The sequence below is a fragment of the Lolium rigidum genome, chromosome 7 (genome assembly GCF_022539505.1).
Source record: "Lolium rigidum isolate FL_2022 chromosome 7, APGP_CSIRO_Lrig_0.1, whole genome shotgun sequence".
Classification (NCBI taxonomy): Eukaryota; Viridiplantae; Streptophyta; class Magnoliopsida; order Poales; family Poaceae; genus Lolium; species Lolium rigidum.
Genome location: NC_061514.1, coordinates 288,511,021 through 288,534,999, shown reverse-complemented (window position 1 = coordinate 288,534,999; position 23,979 = coordinate 288,511,021). Strand labels below are relative to the sequence as shown.

The 23,979-nt window shown below is 45.5% G+C and overlaps 1 protein-coding gene across 1 annotated transcript; it reads right to left on the bottom strand.

Annotated features, from left to right (window-relative positions):
- Positions 1–4,888: 4,888 nt before the first annotated feature.
- LOC124678202 lies at positions 4,889–6,558 on the bottom strand. Its single transcript, XM_047214115.1, has 2 exons — positions 6,185–6,558; positions 4,889–5,997 (listed from the first exon to the last, which is right to left on the bottom strand). The coding sequence occupies exons 1-2, from the start codon at positions 6,556–6,558 to the stop codon at positions 5,343–5,345; spliced, it is 1,029 nt and encodes a 342-aa protein (XP_047070071.1). The 3' UTR covers positions 4,889–5,342.
- Between the last annotated feature and the right edge of the window lie 17,421 nt (positions 6,559–23,979).

The window sequence follows — 23,979 nt, the reverse complement described above, 5'->3', positions numbered from 1 at the left end:
ATGAATGAATGACCCGCGTGCTTGACGGGTGGGCGGAGGTGGAGGACAAGTGTGACGGCCGCAGTAAAGAGACGGAATCGATGGGCTCGAAAGGTCGCTGAGAGGAGGTGGAGAAGACGCTTCTTCCAAGTTCCAAGTACGTGTGCAGAGCGGGAAGAGGGCGAGCCGAGAGGCGCTCAGTGTCACTCTCACTGGCTCGCACCACTCTAGGTATGTAGGAGCAGATTTGGGGTTTTTCAAATATTTGATTTTTTCTATGTTTCAAAAAATCATAATTTTTATTCCATGGATACATACATATGTTCTGAATACTCGTGCGAAATTTCGGTAGAAATTGTGTCGTATTTTACGCTACAGGAAAAAAAAAGGTATAGACGCGTATAGGGAAAGTTTTTGTCAGAAATTTGACTTTTTTATATAGTTCATAATACAACATATTTTCCTCCGAAATTTCCACCGTACCTTCAGAATATTTCTATGTATATGCGTATTTAACCTTAGATTTTTGAAATCCTAGAATTTTTTTAAAAAAAGGGAGAACTGATACTCATGAGCGAAAAGCACTTTTCGTCACACAAAACTACAAAAACAGCAAGCATAAGTTACACATGAACACATGCATAGAAAGGCGAAGAAAACTTGGCAAAACTGTTACTCCCGCTGGATTTGCCACAGAGTAATTGATCTTAGTACTGCTCCTCTTGCCTAAATACTTATCGCAGGTTCATGGGCTGGAGGTAATTAATGCAATGTACAGTACATATGAACGCAATTCACCTTGCTTATGAGATCATTAGTCTTCAGTCACAAGTTAGATCAAGAATATTACGCTAAGCCAATCACTGTAGAACCTGACGAAAAATTAATACTCTCTCTTTGCTAAAATGCAATGCATCTTAGTTTATTTTTTAATTCAAATGATATAAAGTTTAACTAAATATGTAGAAAAATATATCAACATTTACATCAATATTAGTAGAATCAGCTTAAATATATGGGTGTGACAAGTTGTCTATGAACTAAGAAATAAGCTAATTTTGAGCCAGGTGCTATCATCTATGCGTAAGTAGTAAAATCTGAGTTGTAACCTCATGTGCAACTGAAAAAATCTCAGCTCATGTCTAGCACGAATTACGATGTGGTACTATGGTTTAGGAGTCAACTGAAAACTAGGTCAATTCTCAATCGACTCAGAGCTAGCAAAACCATAAATATATTTCTATATGGAGTGACTAATTCAAGCTAACTTAATTCAAGGTAAAGTCATCAAATTTTAGTTGCAACTCATGACTAACATAAATGTTAAGAACTGTTAAAGCAATTCAACTATGTTACAAGTAGTAAAATCTTAGTTGCAACCTCATGTGCAACTGAAAAAATCTCAGCTGCAACTTAGTTAGCACGGATCATAATGCAATCCAATGGTGTGAGAGTCAGCTGAAAATTAAACTAATTCTCGGTTACTTGGTCAAACTTTACATACTAAGAAATGGATTAGGGTGTTGTAGATGTTGTCATATTTTTTTATCATACTTGGTCAATCTTTATACCGTTAGCTTTCTAGAAAAATAATATGAACTATTACTACATTTTATTGAAGAGGGAGTATGTAAAATTACCACTAACCACTGTTTATTGGTAGCTCTGAACGACAGCAACACTATAACACCATGATGCAACGAAGGTGGCCACAATGGTATTGTCCTTTGTCTTCGCCCCCGTTGAATGAGCACGTGACAATCACCCACTTGACAATGATGAGAGATCCGAATACGAGGGCTATATGTCGATGTCGGTTGCACCGGCACGTCGAAATGCCACAAGAGGACACGCAATGAGGGACCTCCTTCGTCTTCAAGCTCTGCTTGCCTCTCGTTCCGCTGGAGGGAGACTGGTCCAAACCGGTGATATAGTGTTGCTGTCGTTCAGAGCAAGTGCCACTCGAAATTCCTGGAGGAATTCATGGTCAGATTTCGAAAAAAAGCCAAGTATGAGTTGCTGCTGGTGCCGTCAGACCGTCAGCACTTTACTGAGCTAGAATTTCCCGACAGGAAACTTGGATAGGATGAAAAGCTCACTGTAATAAGAGAAAACAAAAACTCACCACCAATTGCTAGCAGTGATCGCTACACGAACGTAAAAAACATTGTACTCCCTCCTTTCCGAAAGGATGCAGTATATAGATACATCCGAATTTAAATAAATCTACAACATATTTTTCAGGACAGAGAGAGTACTTGCTTGATACAGAAAAAAACAGAAAGGGAGATGAACACTGGAAAATCAATGGCCAGGCAGAAGATCACTATCCAAATTTTACCAGGAATTAATGGTCAAATCTTGACAAACCGTAGGAAGAACTGCAGCTGATGTCAGTATTCCGCATTACTTAGAGCAGCGTTAGCAATTATTGCTCATCTTCACCATATAATAAGAGAGATGAAAACTGATGATCAATAGCAAAGCACTACAAGAAGTGGGTTAGAACATTACGCACTTCGTGTGACTAAATGCTGAACACTTTTAACCCTCATCATTTCAGCAATTTTGGCGTTGTGGTTGTGGCACTGTGATCTTGGCTAACAACACAGATAAAACTGAGTACTGAGTCATCATGCTCATTCGTTATCAGACGCTTGTACCAAACAGTGCCAGATAGACTGACCTGGCATGTATGAAATCACATAGAACTCCTACATGATCAATCATGCATTCCAGGATGCGGTCTACTCTAGCATAATAAGAGATGAAAACCTGTGATCAATAGATAGCACTCCAAGAAGTGGTTAGAACATACGTTTGCCTTAGAGAGAAGAGAAGCAGAAAAGGAGATCAACACCAGTAAATCAATTGGTAGGCAGAAGAGCACTGTCAGGGCGAGGAAGGAGAATGTTTATTTTTATTATGCTCCATAATAGGCAAAAATAGAGAGCCGTACTTATAGCCCCACAAAGAAGAAATCAAGCTGTGGCTTGATTGGCCGCAGGTGCTGGACAAGACAGGTCATGTGTCAGCGTCTTAGGAGATCCCCAACTGAAAATCAAGCAAACCCATGACCCATGATACAAGAGGCATATGCTCTGAAAATGGCGGTGGATTTCCTTGGAATCAAGGGCGTCGTTATCAGGTCCGCAACAACTTGGTGACGGGTGAGATGCTACAAGATCTCTGTATTTATACTCAGACGAATGGTTCTTAATGAATGATGGACTCCTCTGTGACTAAATGCTGAACACTATAGCCCTCATTTCAGCAACCTTGGCTTGTGGCACTATGGTCTTTGCTTACAACACAGATAAAAATGAGTACTTAGTCATCATGCACATTAGTTATCAGACACGTGTACCTCCACATAGACTGGCATGGCATATATGAATTACACAGAAAATCTACATAAGGAAACATGGAATCCAGGATGAGGGCAGAAGCAAACCCTAGCATAAGGAAAAGACACATATAACATAAAGAATAAGAGTATATATATAATACCATGCTGATTAAAAATCATAGTTGTGGTCTGGGCAATAATCGTAACAAGAAAATCATTGGGCTTCACTCAACATCATCATAAATACTAATAAATACAGAGTAGTACCAACAACCAAGGTAAAATGTATTGCAACTGCGTATATATGAATAGTCTTATTCTGACAATCAAGACAGGAAGCAAAGCTGAAATCAGACATGTCCACTTTTGGTCACCACACAAATAGATAGTTGTACTATCCAATGATATAAACAGTTCCAAGATGGATAATGAAGAAACAAATACAGATGCATAGGCACAAAACTATTAACCAAGATACCATAGCATAACAATGTGTATTTCAGAAGTCATTAACCAGAAAGGCCTTTCGTTCAATAACAGGATAACACAGTTATCCTTCTCACAATTCACTAAACCTTGCGTGGTGATAAAACTGATGCTCGGCCATTTTATGGAGCTACTGGGTTAAAAAAAAGTATGTAAAATATCAGTTTTGACCTTAACTACCGAGAAAAGTTTCAGACATTACTAAGATTACAATACAGTCAGTAATTGGTGGTAAGTAACGACTTCAGCAACCATTCACCAAAATGTAATCGGACTCTAGCGCAAGTTGTACCATTCCCATTATAAATTTGTGCACATGCTTCAACTCAGGGCCGAGCAATCAATTGATTCCAGTCTGAAATCAAAACTCACCAGCGTACATGGCATGGCTTGTGTTTTTGCTTCACACATTCAAACTTATAATAGAGGCTAGAAACCAACCTTGCACATACTATTGAGCCATCAGGATCTGAACTTTTGTCCTCCGGAATTCAAACCATATCTCGTAATGGTTAAACAAGTTTTAGCCCTCATTTCAGCAATTTTGGTTGTGTGGTACTATGGTCTTCGCTAACAACACAGACAAAACTGAGTACCGAGTCAACATGCACATTAGTTATCAGACGTTTGTACCAGACACTTGACCACATAGACTAACATGGCATGCATGAAATCAGACAGAACTTGTACATGAAGAAACATGGATTCCAGGATGATGGTAAGAAGCAAACCCTAACATACAGAGAAGATGCAGATAACACACAACATAAGATCATGCTCATGAAAAGTTGTAGCTGTGGTGTGCAGCACTAACGGTAACCAAAGAATCATTGGGCTTCACTCAACATCATCATAAGTACTAATAAAGATGAGTTGTCCTAGGTACCAACAACCCATGTAAAATGTATTGCAACTGCAACTATATGAAGACATAAAGCAAGCTGGAATGAGATATGTTCCACATTTAGTCACCACACAAAGAGACAGTACCATTTCATTATAACACCAACTCCAAGGTGGATAATGAAGAACAAATATAGATGCATATGCATCAAACAATTCAGCAAGCCACCATAGCATAACAAAAGTGTATTTCAGATTCGTTAAATACAGAAACAGGATAACAAGGTTATCCTGGTCACGATTTACTAAACCTTGCGTGGTGATACAATTGCTGCTTGACCATTGTAGGAAGCTATTTGGGGTAAAAGATGTGAACATATCAGTTTGACCTCAACTACCAAAAAAACTTTCAGACATTACCAAGATTACAGTACAGCCAATAATTGGTGGTAACTAAAGCTAAAGAGTTGAGCAACCATTCACCAGAATGTAATTGGACTCTGGCGGAGTTGTACCTTCCTATCATGAATTTTGTGCACATGTTCCAGCTCAGAGCCGAGCAAACAGTGCTTCCAGTCCAAAGGCAAAACTCTTCAGTGTACATGGCATGGCTTGCCCTTTGCTTCACACATTCAAAATTGCAATACAGAAACCAAACTTGTGTATCCTCCTGAGCTATCATGATCTAAACTTTCGGCCTCCGGAACTCAAACCATATCTCGTAATGGTTAAACAACAAGCTATCATGAGTGTGCTTCCCAACAAACTCGAGCCCCAGTTCAGCAAGCCGGCGTGTGCACTCGTCGCCGCCCAATCTCGAGCAAAACTTGATGTTATGCGACACGAAAATCCTGCCCCTCTGCGGCCTCAGCTTCCCTGCAAGCCTCTCGAGCCCAGTCCAAACAAGCGCATCTGGGATGTGGAGGAACACGGCACTCGCGTAGATAAGGTCGTACATGACAGTATCCCCGAACTTGCTGAAATCCATGTCCTCCCCTCTCACAATCACCGGCCGCTTGTACAGCAGCCCCTGCGAGGGCAGCTCGTAGCGAAGCGCGGCCATGAGGGACAGCTCGTCGCGCTCCAGGCAGTGGAACCGCCCGGTCTCGAGGAACCGGATGAAATGCAGACCGACACGGAGCGTCCCGCACCCGATCTCGAGAACCTGGTCTTTGGGCACGAGGGTGGACGCATTGGCCAGGAACTCGAAGACGTCGCGGCCGCCGGCCCATGGCTCGCCGTAGTTGCTGTGGTGCTCCTCGACGAGGAGCTCCCCGGGGCACGGCAGCGCGGTGTGGTTGGTCACCTCCTCGTCTGGGTAATGAGAGATCCCGTGGTGCCTGCAGTGTATCGGGGTGTAACATTGAGATGGTAATTTCAGTTTCTGAAGCCCTGGAACTACTGAGAATGCGCACTCGATCCTAGCAGGACAGCATGGTCGATCTAATGTTTGAGAGTAATAAGGGGGAAGCATCGAAATCGAAGTGGCGTGGTTTGGGTAATTAATTGGGGGAGAATGGCATCTACCTGTTGATGTCGAAGAGCTGCTGCTGGCGGGTGCGGGGGTTGATGCCCTTGCGGAGGCGGTGCCATGCGTCGGTGGAGGCGAGGAGGGCGAGGGAGTTGGAGGCGAGCTGCGTCTTGAGCCATGCGACGTCGTCCGGGGAGGTGGCGACGGGGGCCGGCGAGGCGGTGGTGGTGGTGGTTGTGACGCTGGTGGTGGTGTGGGTGGTGACGGGGTCGGTGCAGGCGCAGAGGTGGGCCCCGGTGGAGGTGGAGGGGGAGATGGCGGGGAGGAGGAGGAAGACGAGGAGCGCGGCGGAGGAGAGCAGGAGGAGCAGCGCGGGCACTGTGAGCAGCCGCGCCGTTGAGCCGCCGCCGGAGCCCGACAGGAGCGCCATCGCGGGGAGCGGCGGCTGGATCGGAGATGCTGCCGGCGGGCGGAGTGCAGGGGTCGGTTTGGGATCTCGTCTGTCGTGTCCAAGTCCAACCAACCCGACGCTGCCGTCCTGCTATCTGGTCTGGTTCCACCACATCGTCCTGTTGGCCCATTTTCCCAGCAACTAGGGGTGTGTTTGGTTTGTGCCCAAGATTCCCATCAAAATTTTGGCTAGCCAATATTTTGGTTGAGCTATTTCTTGCCCACAAGTTGGCCAACATTGGCTAAAAAATTAAACTAGAGTTGGTAGTGGAGCATTGGCAAGCCAAAAAATTGGCAACTATCCAAAGAACAACCAATCTTTTGGTCATGACCAAAAAATTGGTAGGGTATGATTTGGTAACAATCCAAACACACCCTAGGTCTGCTTCGTCCGTCGGAAGGGGCGTTAACTTTTAGGTATTGTTCGAGAGGTATTTTCCAGAGGTTATTTCTCTTATGCCGAATGCACTTATTTCTGGAAGGCTGATCACGGATAATGTGCTGGTTGTTTATGAGTTGATTCATGCTATCAAAAATAAAAGGGGAGGTTCTAATGGTGCATGTGCTGTCCACAAGGCTTATGATAGAGTGGAGTGAGTTTTTCTAGAAAATATGATGAGAAAGATGGGCTTTGCTGAAAGATGGATTAAGTTAATGATAGCTTTTGTAAGATAAGTAAACTATCAAGTTCGGTTCAATTCCGAGGAAACTGATATGTTTGTTCCCACTAAAGGGCTTAGGCATGGAGATCATCTCTCCCCCTATTTGTTCGTTTTGTGCATAGGATTATCTAGTCTCTTGTTGTATGAAGAAGTTGGTAGCATAGATGGAGTTAGGGTGTGCAGAAATGCACCGTCAGTCTCACATTTACTTTTTGCCGACGATTCCCTTATTCTCATGAAAGCAAATACGACTAATGTAACCTCCTTGCAACAAGTTCTGGATACTTACTGTGCTAATTCTGGACAGTTAGTGAGCGTGGCTAAGTCAAGCATTTTCTTGTCGCCAAACACAAATGTGTTGGTTCGGGCGGAAATTTGTGAGACCCTTCATATCAATACAGAAGCTATTTCTGACAAATATCTTGGCCTCCCTACGCTTGTTGGGGCTGAGAACAGTGAGTGCTTCCTGCATTTTGTGGAAAGAATTATCTAAATGATTAATGGCTGAAAAGAGAAAATGCGTTCTATTGGGGGAAAGGAGATCTTGTTAAAGGCAGTAGCAGAGGCTATTCCGGTTTACGCCATGTCCGTGTTTCAAATCCCAAAAGGTGTGTGTAAACGGATGATGGATGCTATTGCCCAATTCTGGTAGGGTGATGGTGAAAATGGAAAACATATGCATTGGTTCACTTGGTGGAAGCTTTGTTATCCAAATAAGGAGGGTGGCATGGGGTTTAGGGACTTCCAATCTTTTAACCTTGCAATCCTAGCTATACAAATTTGGAGGCTGATCTCGACTCCGGACTCTCTATGTGCTCGGGGGTTGAGAGCAAAGTATTACCCTAATGGCCTTAAGGCGGGTTCAAAGGCAGGTGCCTCATTCACCTGGCAAAGTATCATGGCTTTGTTCCCCACATTCAAAAGAGGGTACATCTGGCGGGTTGGAACTGGAGATTCTATTAGCATATGGAATGACCCCTGGATTCCGTCGAGCCCTGACAGGAAGGTCACTTCGCCAAGGACAGGGGCGGTTTTTACAAAAGTTAGTGAGTTGATCTGCCCGATGATAGGAAATTGGGATTTACAATTACTAATGGATCTGTTTAATTCTGCTGATGTAGAGCGTATCTCTCGGATCCCTCTCAATGGTTCTGGTTTTGATGACTTCATTGCATGGGGCGCTACCCCCTCATGGGAGATATACGGTTAAATCTGCATACTATTTACAATGGAAACATCAGTTTGGCCATTGGGCGTAGCATCTGGCTCTACCTGGTTCTTCGGCCCAAAACCTTGTGTGGAGTTCTATTTGGAAATTAAAACTTCCAGCCAAGATTAAAATTTTCGCTTGGAGAGCACTGCATGGTATTATTCCACTAAGGCGTGTTCTTGCAAATAGACATATTGGAGTGAGCAGGGAATGTCCTATCTGCCAGCTTGATGTTGAAGATGTTTGTCACCTGTTATTCCTTTGCCCGGCTGCTAAACAACTTTGGGAAACAATGGATCTGCAGCATGTGATAACGGATGCATTGGCGGTGGACAGGTCTGGGTCTGCCGTTCTGGAACATATAATGTGCATTCCTGATAATAATATTCAAGGTTTTACCACGGTGAATCTCAAGGAAGTTGTCATCACGATGTGCTGGTACCCGTGGTGGCTGCGGCGCCAACGTACCCATGATGAGTCTACCCCGCCCATGGTTAAATGTAGATTTTCGATTCTATCTATAGTGGCCAATGCTCTAAAAGTTTATGGAAAGCAAAGTCAAAATGAGGTGGCTAGATGGACTACGCCAGAGGCTCCCCACGTGAAGTTGAATGTGGACGCCTCATTCCATGATGATCGAAGGGCGGGAGCAACGGGCGCTGTGCTCCGCGAAGATAGGGCGACTTTATTGCGGCATCTTCCTCTTTCTTGCAGGGGTCGATACAGCGGTGATGGCTGAGGCTTTGGCACTGAGCAATGGCCTGGACTTGGCTATCAGATTGGGATGTAATAGATTGATTATCGAGTCTAGCTGCTCGGAGATGGTGGAAGCGTTCAATGACAGGGAACCATGGTGGAGTGCCCAAACAGCAATATTCACTGAGTGCATTGATAAGATGGCGACTATTGGGTGGGTCTCGGTTAGACATGTCCACCGCGAGGCCAACCAAGTTGCTCATGTCTTAGCTCAGAACTCTTATACTAGTCGTAGTTCTTATAATTGGGTAGTTCTTATAATTGGGTCGATGAGCCCCCTAGCTTCATTCTAGATAATCTCCTCTCCGATGTAATTTTATGACGAACTCGAGGCGGCAAGTTCCAAACTTTTCCTCTTACCTGAAAAAAACTTTCCCCTAATCTAGTTCATCTGGTGGTGACTCTATTTCGGTGTTTCTGATCTACGTTGTGCCTCCTTTCCGATATACGGCGGATGTCCTTTATATAGGGGTTTTTAGGTAAAGACCATCATCTGGGGCTCTTGATGGACAGCTGAAGATGCTCGAGGAGGTAGAATGCCTAGGCGGCTCAGCTAGGGGTGTGGGCTGCGCCACCCATAGACTTTCCCCCTTCCGGGCTCCGTTTGCGTGATTTCAAAGCTTCATATCAAAATATTGATCCTCAAAAAAGCCCAGATACATTTGACTCCGTATAGGTCCCTGAAAATAAAAAATACACAGAACAAGATCGAGATTCTTGTTTTGCAGATCGAGTTATAACCAAAATAACGGAGATCATTGGAAAATCCCCAAAAAATATAAAACATTGATATAACCTTATATGAGATGCAAATATGAAGGAATATGTGGCAATAGACTACAAAATTCATGTTTGCATTTTAGATGCATCAATCATGCATTACTGAAATTAATTTATGATGATAGATTTTATGGAAAATGTGGGGAATATTCTATTTTGCATCTAAGAAAATTTAATCATAGATGCGAGGCTTTAAAATTGAGTGATATTAGCAGTAATATATTCAAATGTAAAGTTTTTCCCTACTCACTTGCTGGAAAATCAAGAGATTGGGTGTAAAAATGGTCTGTTGGAAACTTTATCTCTTGGTTCAATATTAAGGCTTCATTTGTAGAAAGATTTGGTGTTGTTAATGTCATATGTTACAATAAAGAGTTAACATTTTCCGTTAAGCAAGTGGATTATGAAATACTTGTAGAAGCTTGAGAAAGATTTAGTGGATTAGTTTATGGAACTAGACCTGGGCTTAGAAATTGGGTGTTAATGCACAACTTCCATAGTGGATTAAAAATGAACTCCATGTCTAATCTAGACAATGAATGTGGAAAGGCTTTCATGAATATGACTACTGCGGATGCTCATGTTTTGCTAGATGGCATGCTTTTGGAAATTAAAATTTGTGAAAGTCTAGAAAAAGGACTTGTGGATGAACCATTTGATGATCGATATAAGGAAGTTAAAATGCTAAGTGATATTATTTCTAAACCTTTATGTGATCTTGATAAATGAAGCTTGCATGCATTAATTAATCTATTGCAAAAATTAGCTGGTGATTCCTCTTTTAATATTCATCAGTGGGGTTTTGATCTTTAATAGCTAATCGTGTGCTTAAATAAAATATATAACGATATAATAGATAAGCCATGATAACACCTAAGTTCAGGATTTATGGATCCCAAAAGTGCAAGTGACCATTGAAAATAAACTTGGCATGCTATATTAAATTTAGGATCTAGTGTTTTTGTTTTATCAAAAGATCTGTATAATATGCTTGCAATTAGACCTATAGAAAAATGTAATATTGATCTATTACTTGATCGATAATTATTACTTGATATAATTAGTTTTTCTTTGTGCTTGCTGTGGGTGTCCAGTTTAACGAGTTAAATGGGTTGGGCTGATGATGACGCCGTGGGCAACCCGTACAAACTTTGAAAAGACCAAGTCCTGCTTAGACAAGCGAGTCGGGGTTTTTTTTTTATTTAAATAATGTATTTACATCAAGAATACATGAAGTACACCTGGTCTCAGTGCCAACCCAATACCACAAACGGGCCATGGTAAAACTCCAAAATAGTTGTTTTACTCAATCATGTTCCTCTTCATGGAATTCGAGGGTAAGGAAATCTAAGGGTAAGAAATATTGTCTAGAACTTTTCTTAGATGCGAGGACTTAGCTGATGAAGAACAAGTTTTCAGAGGGAGTGTTTGAGTTCACCTTGCAGAAAATAAGATCCTCAAACAAACAAAATCCCATGAACCGCTCTCTAGCGAGAAAAAGGGACATGGGTGGCGGAGATCTATCTGCCCCAACTATAGTGCCAAAGCCGCGATCCCTGCCTCCTTCATCCGTCGCTCCGGCAACGGGAGTGGGTGGGGACCCCGGTGCTTGGGCTGGCCTAGTGTTTCCTTGGGGTGTTGCTTCTATGGAGGAGAGGGTGACACGTTAAAATAAGTTGTCTCTTCTCTTCCTCCATCTCGGCGTCGCTCCAACCGGTGTTGTCGGGAAGGGGTGGGGGTGGGGGGGGGGGCTCCAGCGAGATTCGTGTATGGTGGTCGACGATCGACACTCTCGTGGGTGGCGGGTGTGTCTGCCGGATTAGTTGTGTTTTGGTGTCTTGCAGTTGTGCACGAGGATAACGACATGTGGCAACGTTCCTCTACTTAGACGCGTTGGAGGATGTTGACGATGTTGGGATCTTGTGACCACGAGGATATATCCCTAGTTGATGTGCCACGAAGGCTCTGCCTTGTCGCATGCGACTGCCCGGTTCGTCGGCTCGAAAAACATCCTGGTATGCAAATTTGCTCTCCTAGATCAAGTATGGTAGATGTCCGCCTCTTTTTCGGCGCTGCCATGGTGGCATCGTCAGAGGACAAGGGTGGACGACGATTAGGCGAGGCACAAGTTTGTCCAAGGGTGAAATTTTAATTGTACTTCCTACGAGATTTTTTGTGCAAAGTTAATTGACATGCATGTTTTTATAATGTGGTGACCATATATATAATCTCTTTAAAAGGATTGTATAATGAAATATATGATTATTTTGAAAAATGTCATCAACGAGATATGATTATTTTAAAAAATATCATCAACGTTATTTCCACGAAATAAAATAGCCACTTAAAATTGCAGCCCATTGTGGCCTTTGTAAAGAGGCCATCTCTTCTCCCCACGTGAAACCCTCCTCATCCATTTCCCCGGAAGCCCCTACCAATCACCCAGAACAACGCACCCCGGAGGAAAAGAGAGAAAAAAAAACCCCACTCTCTCCAAGTCGAGGCGGAGGCGGAGCAGCCGGAGATGGAGGTAGACCAGCCGGAGATGGAGGTAGACCAGCCGGAGATGGAGGCGGTGGAGGAGCTTCCGGCCCTCTTTCCGGAGGTGCTCGGAAACGGCGACCTCCTCGACGAGATCCTGCTCCGCCTCGACAGCCCCGCCTACATCATCCTCGCCTGCAAAACCAACAAGTTCTGGCGAAACCGCCGCCGCCACCCCAAGTTCGTCTCCCGCTTCCTCGACCGCCTCGCGCTGCGGGCTCGACCCCTTGGCTTCTACGTTGTCTTCGAAAGCTCGCCCCCTCGGAGTAAGTTTGTGCCCATGCCCCACAGCCCGGTGCTCGCTGACATCGTCAACGGCGGCGACCCCGGAGAGCAATCGCTTGTGCTCGACTGCAGGAATGGAACTGTTCTCCTCAATCTACACCGGGGCGATGACGGGACTTATGCTGTGCTCCGACCGCTGGATGAGCCGTCAGTCATCTCGCTCTTGCCCAAGCTTCCTCATACCATGGACGGCAACAAATCTGTTTGGCACCTCCCCGATGACTGTTGGGACGGAACTTCAGTTCTCGTGATGGATATGTCTTCTGTGTTCCGCATTGCATCTCCTACAGTTCAGTTGTCCCTGTTGCGCTATGATGCTTGGTCTACAGAGATCTTCAATGCCACTGGTCTAGCTGCTGGTGGGCTTCGAGTGGATAACCGTTTGCAACACCGAAATGTGTACATGCTGTCCTCCACTGGCTATATTCTGCAGCTTGAGTTCAGTCATTTGAACCCCATGACCATGACGTTTCTTACCATTGAACTTCCGGCTGGCATCGACTTTGTAGCAATGTACAATGATCAAATCTTTGACAAGCACATAATATCCAGAGGTCATGGTTCTAGTGTATACTTCATCCAGCTCCAAGGATCAGTTCTATCTGTGTGGGTCATGAAGGTTGCTCACGATGCTGCAAACATTTGGCTGTTGGACGCTGTAATATCTCTGCCTCAGGTGTTTGGTGATCTGGCTGGATTGATCGGGCAAGATGAAGTAAACTCTGACCAGAATGTGCAACCAGATAATGTGGATTATGATGTTCTGCGCCTATTCAGAGCTGGGGATTACGCTGATTCCGTGTTCTTGGTAGATGGAACCAATGATTACCATCATATCTTCTTTCTCAACATAAGAGCCAAGACAGTTGAGGTGGCATATAGCAGGTTGCCTGGTGATCCTGGAGTACGCGACATCCATCCTTTTCTGGTGGTCTGACCTCTGTGTTACCGGCATGATCTAAGGGAATCATACTGTCTTTAAGGTGGTGGAGGAATCAACTTAATGAAATCTGGTTTCTGTAACCAATCGGTTAGAAGCTAAATTTGGTAACTCGTTACTCCGGATATCTACATTTCTGTTGCCTCTCTTATGTCTGAAATGTTCTTCAGCAAATTTGCTGGTACATTGATTTTATAGCCAGTTTCAGATCTGTAGTGTATGATGGCGCGTTCTCATGATCCCTTTATGATGGTCTGATTTGTTTCTTACTTTCTAATGCTACAGCCAAATTCCTGAGGCTTTCTATATTTAGCAAACAAGATGTACTTTCAGTAGTTTTTCTGCGCTTTCAAGTTGTCACTTTTGTGTTTTATTGAAAATGGCTTATGATTGAGATGGATTTCCAACTCGCTAAATGCTGCATCCAAATTTCTGAATCGCGCTATATTAATGACAACATGGTACTTTCAGTACTTATTCTGCCCCTCCACTTTATCACCTATATGTTATCTGTCTTTTCTTGAAAATGATTTGACCATTGTGATCACGCATAGATGTGATTACTTAACCTTTTGGTTGCCAGAAGGGCGGACAAAAAAGTTGCGGTAGCATTCGTGTCTCCATGTAAACCCTTCTTTTCATCTACCCTATTTGCCTCAGGCATTCTCCTAGGGTTAGCTATCAATACATGGTAAGCTTCATAAGGGCAGTTTATTTTTATTTTTTGAAGGAAAGGGTAGTTTATTGCTACTAGTATTCCCTTCATGGTACTGCTTCATTGCTGTTGACTCAATTATAAACTCAAATGTGCTTCTTCCTGGTTCCTGGAGGGACTTTGGAGGAGATAGATTTTGTGTTATGAACCTTGAAACTGAATATGTTACTCCGTTTACAGTATCATGGTTAGACTATGATGGAAACACTGGTTGGATGATTTAATTTATAGTGTAGTAGTGTTTTGGTGAAGGAATGAAGGAACAAAAAAGAAACATTCTACATGAGCGTTTTTTGCGGGTAATCCATGATGATGTTTTTCTCTGTATACTGCATTTTTCCCTGAATCTGAGTTAAGTTGCTGAGATCACGGCAACATCCGGGAATTGTGTCACCTGGTGTGCGTGACATACAGGTGATCTGCACCCTTCAAATGCAAGGTTCACAGGCTTTGGCTAGGAACGTTCGTGTCGTGAAGTCGGACAGTTTTAATGGTGTCCGGGATATCATCATATAATATTACACGGTCTTTATCAAGAATAATATTAAACCGTCTGTACCTTTTAGTGTTTATATGTATATTGCTAGTAGTACTGAACTGCTGATGGGTACTAGCTCTATATACACAAGCCGGTACGGTGGATAGTACCATACGCAGTGTTATTTTTCTTCTATAGGATCCCAAATAAACTAGGATTAGGATCGGGTTCCATTATCATCACAATAACGAAACTACAGGAAGGGCAGCAGGTTTACAACGCCAAACTGACACAGACCATAATCAAAAGCTTTCGTTTGACTTCATCAGATCATCACAGAAACATCTCCATATTTTGACACCCGCTCTGTCTTTTTTTCTTAATGTAATCATGTAGCCAGACAGCGATCGATTTTTTTTATACTCAGTACTTATGAGCAATCAACATCATACTCCTGTTTTGGTTGGGTTTTATCCTTGTTCAGGACAGGAGTACACATAATACCGAGAACCTCAGAATAGTAGAGCTTAGTGGTTGGGTTTTCTCCTGTTTTTACATTCTCAAAGGAACACAATGAGTTCATTTGCAGCACGTAGAGAATGTCTAAGAACAAGCTAGTTAATTAATTGGTGAGGATGGAAAAGAGAAGTTTAGTTTGGACTTGAGTAGTACCAATTACCAAGTACTGAAGCTGTCGCAGTTTTCTTTGGTCTAAATTCTTCAGGCTGATGCTCACAAAGTAAACGAATGCGCGGAACGTGATATTGTGCAGAACAGTTAAGAACCCTAACTCATCGAATTGGACTTGGGTAGTATACCAAGTACTGAAAGCTGTCGCATTATTTGCTTTAAATTCTTCAGGCTGATATTGACAAATTTATTTTTTCTGTAAACGAATGTTGAGAACCCTAACTAGCTCATCGAATCGGGCATCAAACTCATGCAGAGAACCTGAAGAGCGGCAAGCCTGGATGCGGCCGCGCCTGGAAGAAGTCGTGCCGCACCAGGCTCCCCCTAAACACACGCCGTGAGAGCGAAATAATGCCGTGCCTGGAAGCGTCGACGCCGACGACCTGCCTGACGGTGCCGCTCCTCACGTTGTACGCCACCACGCCGCGGCGCCAGCCCAGGAGGACGTCCCCTCCGTCGCCGGCCTCCGCGAGCAGCAGCCTGTCCTCTTGCAACAGCAGCCTGTCGTCTTGCCACGGCACCTCGACGCGGTGCCGCCGCACCCACCTGATCTCCTCCCCCGTGCAGCCGGCGTAGCCGTGGAGCACCCAGAGGTCCACGAACACGAAGCGATGGCCCAGCTCGGCGGCCATGAGCGACCCGTCTCCGACGAGCAGGTTCGAGCATTCCCTGAACGTCACAGGCGGAGGAGGCATCCGGCGGAACGTCTCGGCCACGGTGTCGAAGGCCACCATCTCGTCGGCGACCCCGCCCTCCATGTGCTTCAGCCAGTGCAGGTGGCCGTGCAGAACGGCCGGCGTCATCAGGTTCTCGAACAACAGATCGGAGTCGACGCCCCGGTCGTCAATGGGCGTCGCTTGCACGCTCAGCTGCCGCGGCCTGTCGGCGCCGGTCGACAAGATGCAGTAGCACGGCGCCCGTGGCCAGGCCGTGGACGTGAAGGAGATGTGGCACAAGAGCCGGTACTCGCCGGAGGGCCCGTGGAAGTAGAAGCCGCACTTGCGTTGCCTGACTTGGACGTTCCGGCCCAGTCTCAGCCGCGGGAGGTGGCTCCACTGCCGCGTCACGGGGTTGCAAACCAGGTACTGCTCGCGGGCATCGGCGTCGGCGATCACACCGTTTTGAAGCACGAGGAGGCCGTCGCACGAGGCCACAAGGGAGCAGTACTGCCTCTGCTCGCACTCTCGTGGGAGCCCGGCCCACGCGGGGTAGCGCGCTAGAGGACGCCGCGGCGGCACCGGCCGGTCAGCAGAGACGTCCAAAGCGTCCAGCTCCTGCAGCTCGACGGAGGCAGCGGTAGTTCTGGACCTTCTGGTGGTGTAGAGGAGCACCTCCAGCGGGAAACGGCGCCCGTACGCGGCGACGAAGGATGGGCACGCAGTGATGCCCAGCCACTCCTTGCACACGGCGCCGAAGCGGATCACGGACTTCGGCGGAAGGTGGACCAGGATCTGGGTGACCACGCCCTCGTCCAGATAAACCTCGCCGCGCATCTTCTTTACTAGATGATCCATTGAAATCGATCCTAGGTTACACTAGCCTTAAATTTGAGCCATGGTTGTTCACGATCTCGATAAGATTTTCCTTTTATTGAGGGATCGACAAGAATTTTCTAGTATCACAAAGGGACACGACCAATGAAAAAAAACAAGCTCCTACGGGAGGATCAGTGGCGAATCGGGCCGACCAATTTTGTAGTTTTTGGGATATTATAGTCTTAATAACTAAAATTAAGCACGTACTATGCAATCATATTTGTTATAGAATATTTTGAATTGGTAAATAACTTTTCTTGAAATAGGATTATCGAACTTTTTGGTCACATGCTTAAAGTAGTTTGATTTGCCGTGAAACTTATTTGATGGTTTCGTGATTGGGAGATTGACATCGGTAATGTTCTGGAGTCATCAATTTTTTTTTGAGTACCGGCGGGAGATCTGCGCCGTGGGGCTTCCGGCTACAAGCGCATGCACTAACGACACTTAGGCATGTCCTGGACGTATATGGCGGAACTCACCGTGGGGTGAACCGGAGGGAAACTTGAGATAACATGGATCCATACTTGCCACCACATGTCCCCATGACCTAAAAAATCTCAAAGGAAGGCACAGTGCCACCACGGCACCGCCGCTGGGGAGTAGTCAATGTTGTACACCGCGCGGTCAACGGATTAGGGTTTCCCTAGAAATCGAGCCTCGAGGGGTGGGAATGACTCAGAAAAATGTGTGTGAGCACATGGTGTGTACACTAGCATTGTGGGGTGTTGTTTGATCCAATGTGGTACCCCCAGGGGCTTCCGACTACACGCGCATGCGCTGAGGACACTTAGGCATGTCCTGGACGTATAGGGCGGAACTCACCGGTGGGGTGAATCAGAGGGAAACTTGAGATAGCATGGATCCATACTTGCCACCACATGTCCCCATGACCTAAGAAAGCTCAAAGGAAGGCACAGTGCCACCGCGGCACCGCCGCTGGGGAGTAGTTAATGTTGTAGACTGCGTGGTCAACGGGTTAGGGTTTCCCTGGAAATCGAGCCACGGGGGTGGGAATGACCCAGAAAAATTTGTGTGAGCACATGGTGTGTACACTAGCACAGTGGGGTGTTGTTTGTCCAATGTTGTACCCCCGGGGCCTTCCGGCTACACGCACATGCGCTGACGGCACTTAGACATGTCCTGGATGTATAGGGCGGAACTCACCGGTGGGGTGAACCGGAGGGAAACTTGAGATATCATGGATCCATAATTGCCATCACATGTCCCCATGACATAAAAAAATCTCAAAGGAAGGCACAGTGCCACCGCCGCACCGCCGCAGGGGAATAATCAATGTTGTAGACCGCGCGGCCAACGGATTAGGGTTTTCCTGGAAATCGAGCCTCGGGGGGTGGAAATGACCCAGAAAAATGTTTTTAGGTCTACGACGTATCATTTTATGTGTCCTAGTAACCACTGCAAAAAAAAAAGGAATTGGGATAAGGCAATTATCTTGAAAAAACCTTCACGAACAGGGCTATCACGTCCGGAGTTCTATGGCTATTAGTAGGAAACGGCCAGTGGCACAACATAGTTTTTCGGAACGAGGCCATATTTGGCACGTGCGTGGGCCCTAGGATGAGAAGCAAGGCCCCGGTCGCGGATTTCTAATCCGACCCACGGGCGACGGTGTTTCCATTTTCGGGGTGCCATAACGGCCTATTTTTTGTGAAGCGGCTACATGGTACGCATTTTAGTATTGCGCGAGACCTCCGCTCAGTGGTAGGATACCTCCTACGCACCAGTTATCATATGTCATATGTGCGCGCTAGCCATCTGGCAATCCCCCTGGCTTCCTGCAGTGTCCCGCCGAATCCGATGCAAACTGGCCGGATTTGAACTGGGGCCACACTTTCCTTCGCTCAATAAATGCCGGAAAAAATTTAGGTCTACGACGCGTCATTTTATGTGCTAAATGTTTTCCGTTTAGTGCGTTGGCGGACTGGTGCACCCGCGCGTCCGGTACGGCCATACCGCATGTCCCGGCGGACCCGTTTTGCACATTTGGCAAAGTAAACAAAGTCAAAAAAATCGCGCTGAGCCACATGGCATCATTTTATGTGTCCTAGTAACCACTGCAAAAGACGGAATTAGGATACGGAAATTATCTTGAAAAACCCTTCACGAACAGGGCTATCACGCCCGGAGTTCTATGGCTTTTAGGGAAATGAGTAGGAAACAGGCCGTGGCACCACATAGTTTGTGGGAATGAGGCCATATTTTGCAGTGCGTGGGCCCTAGGATGGGAAGCAAGGCCCCGGTCGCGGATTTCTAATCCGACCCACGGGCGACGGTGTTTTCATTTTTGGGGTGCCGGAACGGCCTTTTTTTTTTGTCAAGCGGCTACATAGTGCGCATTTCAGTATTGCGCGAGACCTCCGCGCAGTGGTAGGATATCTCCTACGCACCACCTATCACGATAAAATAAGGCAAGTAATAACAAGATATATCAATAAAGTAGAAGATTCCCGACGTTCCCAACACTTCGAAATTTGCGGGCCTACCAATTAGGATGGGTCCGATGAATAAATTCTTAGTGGCCCAATCAAAAGAAAAATGACTAAACATGAACAATGCATACTAGGTTCCATTTATGATCTGTCTGTAAGCACCTGATTGGTCAATTGGGCGCCTTGTACCAAGAAGGTCCATTTTAAATGCAAAAATTCTTATGAAAGCTAAAATCTATCAACAACCGTGAAAGCAAACACTCTTGTAAGTCCAACTGGGATGCACAAACATATGGTTTGGCATAAAGCTGTCAGCACTAGCAAGTGTTACTCGGTTATGTATGTATATAATTGCATCATGCTTATAAAAAAGATGCTCACAGATGGTTCTGAAACAGGAAACAAGTTTTTTTATTATCTTACTATGTGCACCGATAAAAACGATCACCAGCTCCGATGTAAACATATGATATTACTTATTCTAATAGACGATATCGATCATTTCGATGATCATTTCGTAGCAAAGGCATACATTAGAATTGCGGTAGTTGGCCAATCACACAATTAAAGATAGACTAATCCCAATGTCATGAATGCAACAACCAGGGGATAGCAAAACACTCATTGGTTTAATACTCCATGTTAACAAATATCAACAAGTAGGCAGTACGTTCCGTAGCTAAGATAAATGACTGCAAATACACAACACTAGAGGGAGACACCATTTTCATGTTGTTATTATGAGGTTAATAATGCCTCGTTAACTGAGAGAATCGCATTACCATGCAAAAAAAAAAAAAAAAAAAAAACTGAGAGGATCGCATGGCTCATGTACATAGGAGAACCCAAAGAATAGGGGAAGGTATATATACCTCAACAATCTGCAACCCCAAGTCCTACTTTTGTGTCAGATCGGTCATCCCTTCAGACATCCAGTGCTAACGAAGCAAGATATTGCATGGCAGCCAAATATTCCCACCTCCACGATCATTGTACCAATCATTTCTCCCTGAGATATCGACCCCCCCCCCACAGGCGACGACGTCATCATCACTACCAGAAGACTAGCGACAATTAGCAAGATGAAGGGCAGATCTGCGACCAATCCAACGACCACAGCACGGGGAAGCCTAGACAAACCCCGAGTTGACCCCTGCCTGATTGCTCCAAAGGCACTCTGAGGAGCACAACAATTTAACCGAAACCGCTGAGATTGAGATGAGTATATGTCCAATGGTTCGAAAATGGAAGGATACAACTGAATGATGGAATGGAGTTAAAAATCATTTCAATTAACTTCCTATCCCCATGGAAGGAACACTAAATATTACTAGTCATCAGGACTACTTGAACTATGTATGGCAACTTAATTGATAATGTAGAGCTCAGCCATTAGCCTATCCACAGATGTAATTCGATCGAAGTAAATGTCAGAGGAGTAATTTGCACGATACCTTCTTGACCTTCGAACCAGATCTAGATACAACTGGAACCAGGTAGACCAGGCACATGCCAAACAGCAGGACGGCCGCGAGCGCGAGGAAGATACAGATGATGCAGATGGAGAACTTGAAAGCCGCGTCCGTGAACGCCTCGAGGAAGACGAGGGGGCGGAACCCTTGCGGTAGGCGTGGCGTGCGACGATCGTTGTGGACGAGACGCGGAGATGACCCATGCAGTCGCTAAGCACAGGTAGCGGAGCGCTCGGGCCGCGACGCTCACGAGCCCCATCATCGGGGCGAGGACGAAGCGCACGAACGCCAGCACCGTGACGATGATCCGCGCGGGCGGCGGTGGCGGCGGTGTGGGCTTCACGGCGATGGCAACCATCTGGACGGGAAACCCTAGCTCATGTAAGCTTTCTCCCTCTCGATGGGGGGCGGAGTGGTTTGGGACTTTGGGGTTGTGAAGCGAAGTGAGGGTTCGTGGGAATGGCATTAGCGAAGAATAGGAGATGGGTTTTACCGTAAAAGTTGTTCCTTTTCGGGTTCTAACCCCTTTGGGTTAGTGGATCTGGTTTTAACCGGCTGTTATCAGAAATGGTTCGTCCCATGATCCTAGACACAAAAGCTTTGCGCCTTGATATATTAATAGAAAACGAGTTAAATTCAAAAAATAGGAGCACTCGAGATTACATGACCCTAAGAGCAACTCCAACAGACGGCACAAACTGAGATGCCGTTTTTCGCCTTTACAGCACGGGCTGTCTATGTATATGACGCGCAAACGGTTGCTGCCAATCCACATGCCTAAAAGTATTAGGCCAAAATTTTAGTGCTTTTCCAAAAGCTGCATTTTAGGGCGCGACAAACACTGACTCTGGATCGTTGTCGGTGTCTTCATGGTCTATCAGGAAGGTGTCGAGCTAGCGGTCATTGTTGCCGGGGATGATCGGCAGTCCTAGCTCCATGAGCCGGTACTGCTCGTCGGAGAAGGCCTTTGGCGCCATCGCTGCCCTACGCTCCAATATCTCCTTCGCCCAATAATTATTCTTGTACTCGATGTCTTAAGGATGCAGCTGCCTCCACTCTGCCATGCGGCGCTCGTCCGCCTCCGCGACCAACAACTGCTGCACCGCCCTTGCAGGGCGGCCTCCTCCGCTGAAACAAGGCGCATCGGTGGCACGAGCATCTTTGCCGTCTCATGGTTGGGGATTTCCGGGAAGTTCAATAAGCGTGCGGCCGGCCGAACCACCATGCGGCGATGTCGTAGGCACGCGCCGCTTCATGGCAAGTGTCGTAGGTCCCCATCCAGCACCGCCGCCCGCCGGCGGAGATTTCTTCCGCGTAGTTGCCGGCGGGGTGCTCGCGGACTCCGAAGAAGCCGTCAGAGCTGGGTGGGGGGGGGGGGGCACGGTGCCATTGGCGGCGGCGCGAGTCGAAGGAGGTAGGGAAAAGCTGCATCTATGGTGGGGAGCGGTGGCATGAATCGGACGGTGGCTATTTGGCGAGAGCGGCGGGAGGATTTTTCAGAGTGGTCGGGAAGCGGTGGAGAAAGGCTAAAGTTTACGACGCGATGTCAGGCGTGCCACATATATACCGTGCATCCTATGGTTTTTTTTTAGCCTGCCGTAGAAAAATTGGGCTAGCCGTAGTATGCGGCGAATGCTGGAACATCGCCACACCATAAAAAAACAGTTATTTCGGTGCGGCCGTAGTCTGCTGCGTGGTGCCGTAGGGAGCAGAGGGCCGGTTGAAATGTTCAGATTTGTTGCTAAAAATTTCTTTCAAACTTTTTGCAGGTTTCTGATGGAATTTCTAGATTTCAAGCTAGTCATTCAAAAAAGAATCTCAATCAGGATTCTAAATATTTTGCAGAACTCAAATTTGAACGATAGTGGTTTCCTTATCCGTGGTAAAAATGTTTTACAAGTGAACATCACTAATCTTTTAGACTAGAGTCAAACTATTATGACTTCACAAGTGTAGATTTTAATGAAGAACTGGTTCTAACCAACCTACCCTCCTGTTTCGGATACAGAATATCTAGGGCTAGATTCACAATAATGTTTCAGCTCAATGTAATGTACTCAAAATAATGATGACATGCAGTTCAAAAACAAAATGATGACATGGCAAGATGAGAACATTCACAATATCCATTCGATGTGAACACAGATAGTACTGTAAATAGATTCAATATCATGGCTGATTACTTATGAACTCAAGCTACCAGAGGTTTTTCCGAAAAACAACACACAAAAATGTTACGCCACACAAATCAAAGGCAAGATCAAAACACTAAACACTTGTAACCCTCCGACTTAAATATTTGTAGTTGTAGATTGAAGATCATGATTGCATATTTTTAAAGCTTAACCTACATAAGATATGAGCTCTCTAGAAGACAGACCCACAACGCACAGATGAAGATGCTCAACAAAACTGTAGACACATAACATCCGAGACAGACACACATAACATTCTATGATAACTGCCACAGAGCCAACACCTCTTGCAAGAAACAGTAGTCATCCAACATTTGCAAACATGGCAAATTCTATTCGCCTAGAAAAGCACTATCCTCTGGCAGTGTTGGCATCCCAACAGCAGGTAAACACTGAAGTCTGAAACGCCATAAAGTCCAAACATCAGAGCTCCTAGCACATGGAGTATGCAATACTAAGTAGGGGACCAATATACAGTCGTGAATACATGTAAGTATAATCCAGTAATTGTCAGCGGCTATAATCTTTAGCGAAGTATCTTCTATCTGCCCATCGTTTCTTCACACCTTCAGTTCAGGGTTATGCCTGTCAATACAGAAGCCCATGATTTTATTAGACTAGCAGCATCAAATAGCACATGAGTGAGGATCACATGTTTAACAATACTAAGAACCCAATGTTATAAAGCG

Bases quoted from the DNA above. Each gene is read 5' to 3' on its own strand.
- LOC124678202 (XM_047214115.1), bottom strand. From the start codon at position 6,558: ATGGCGCTCCTGTCGGGCTCCGGCGGCGGCTCAACGGCGCGGCTGCTC. The intron at 5,998-6,184 runs GTAGATGCCATT...GATACACTGCAG, and splicing joins CAGCTCTTCGACATCAACAG to GCACCACGGGATCTCTCATT.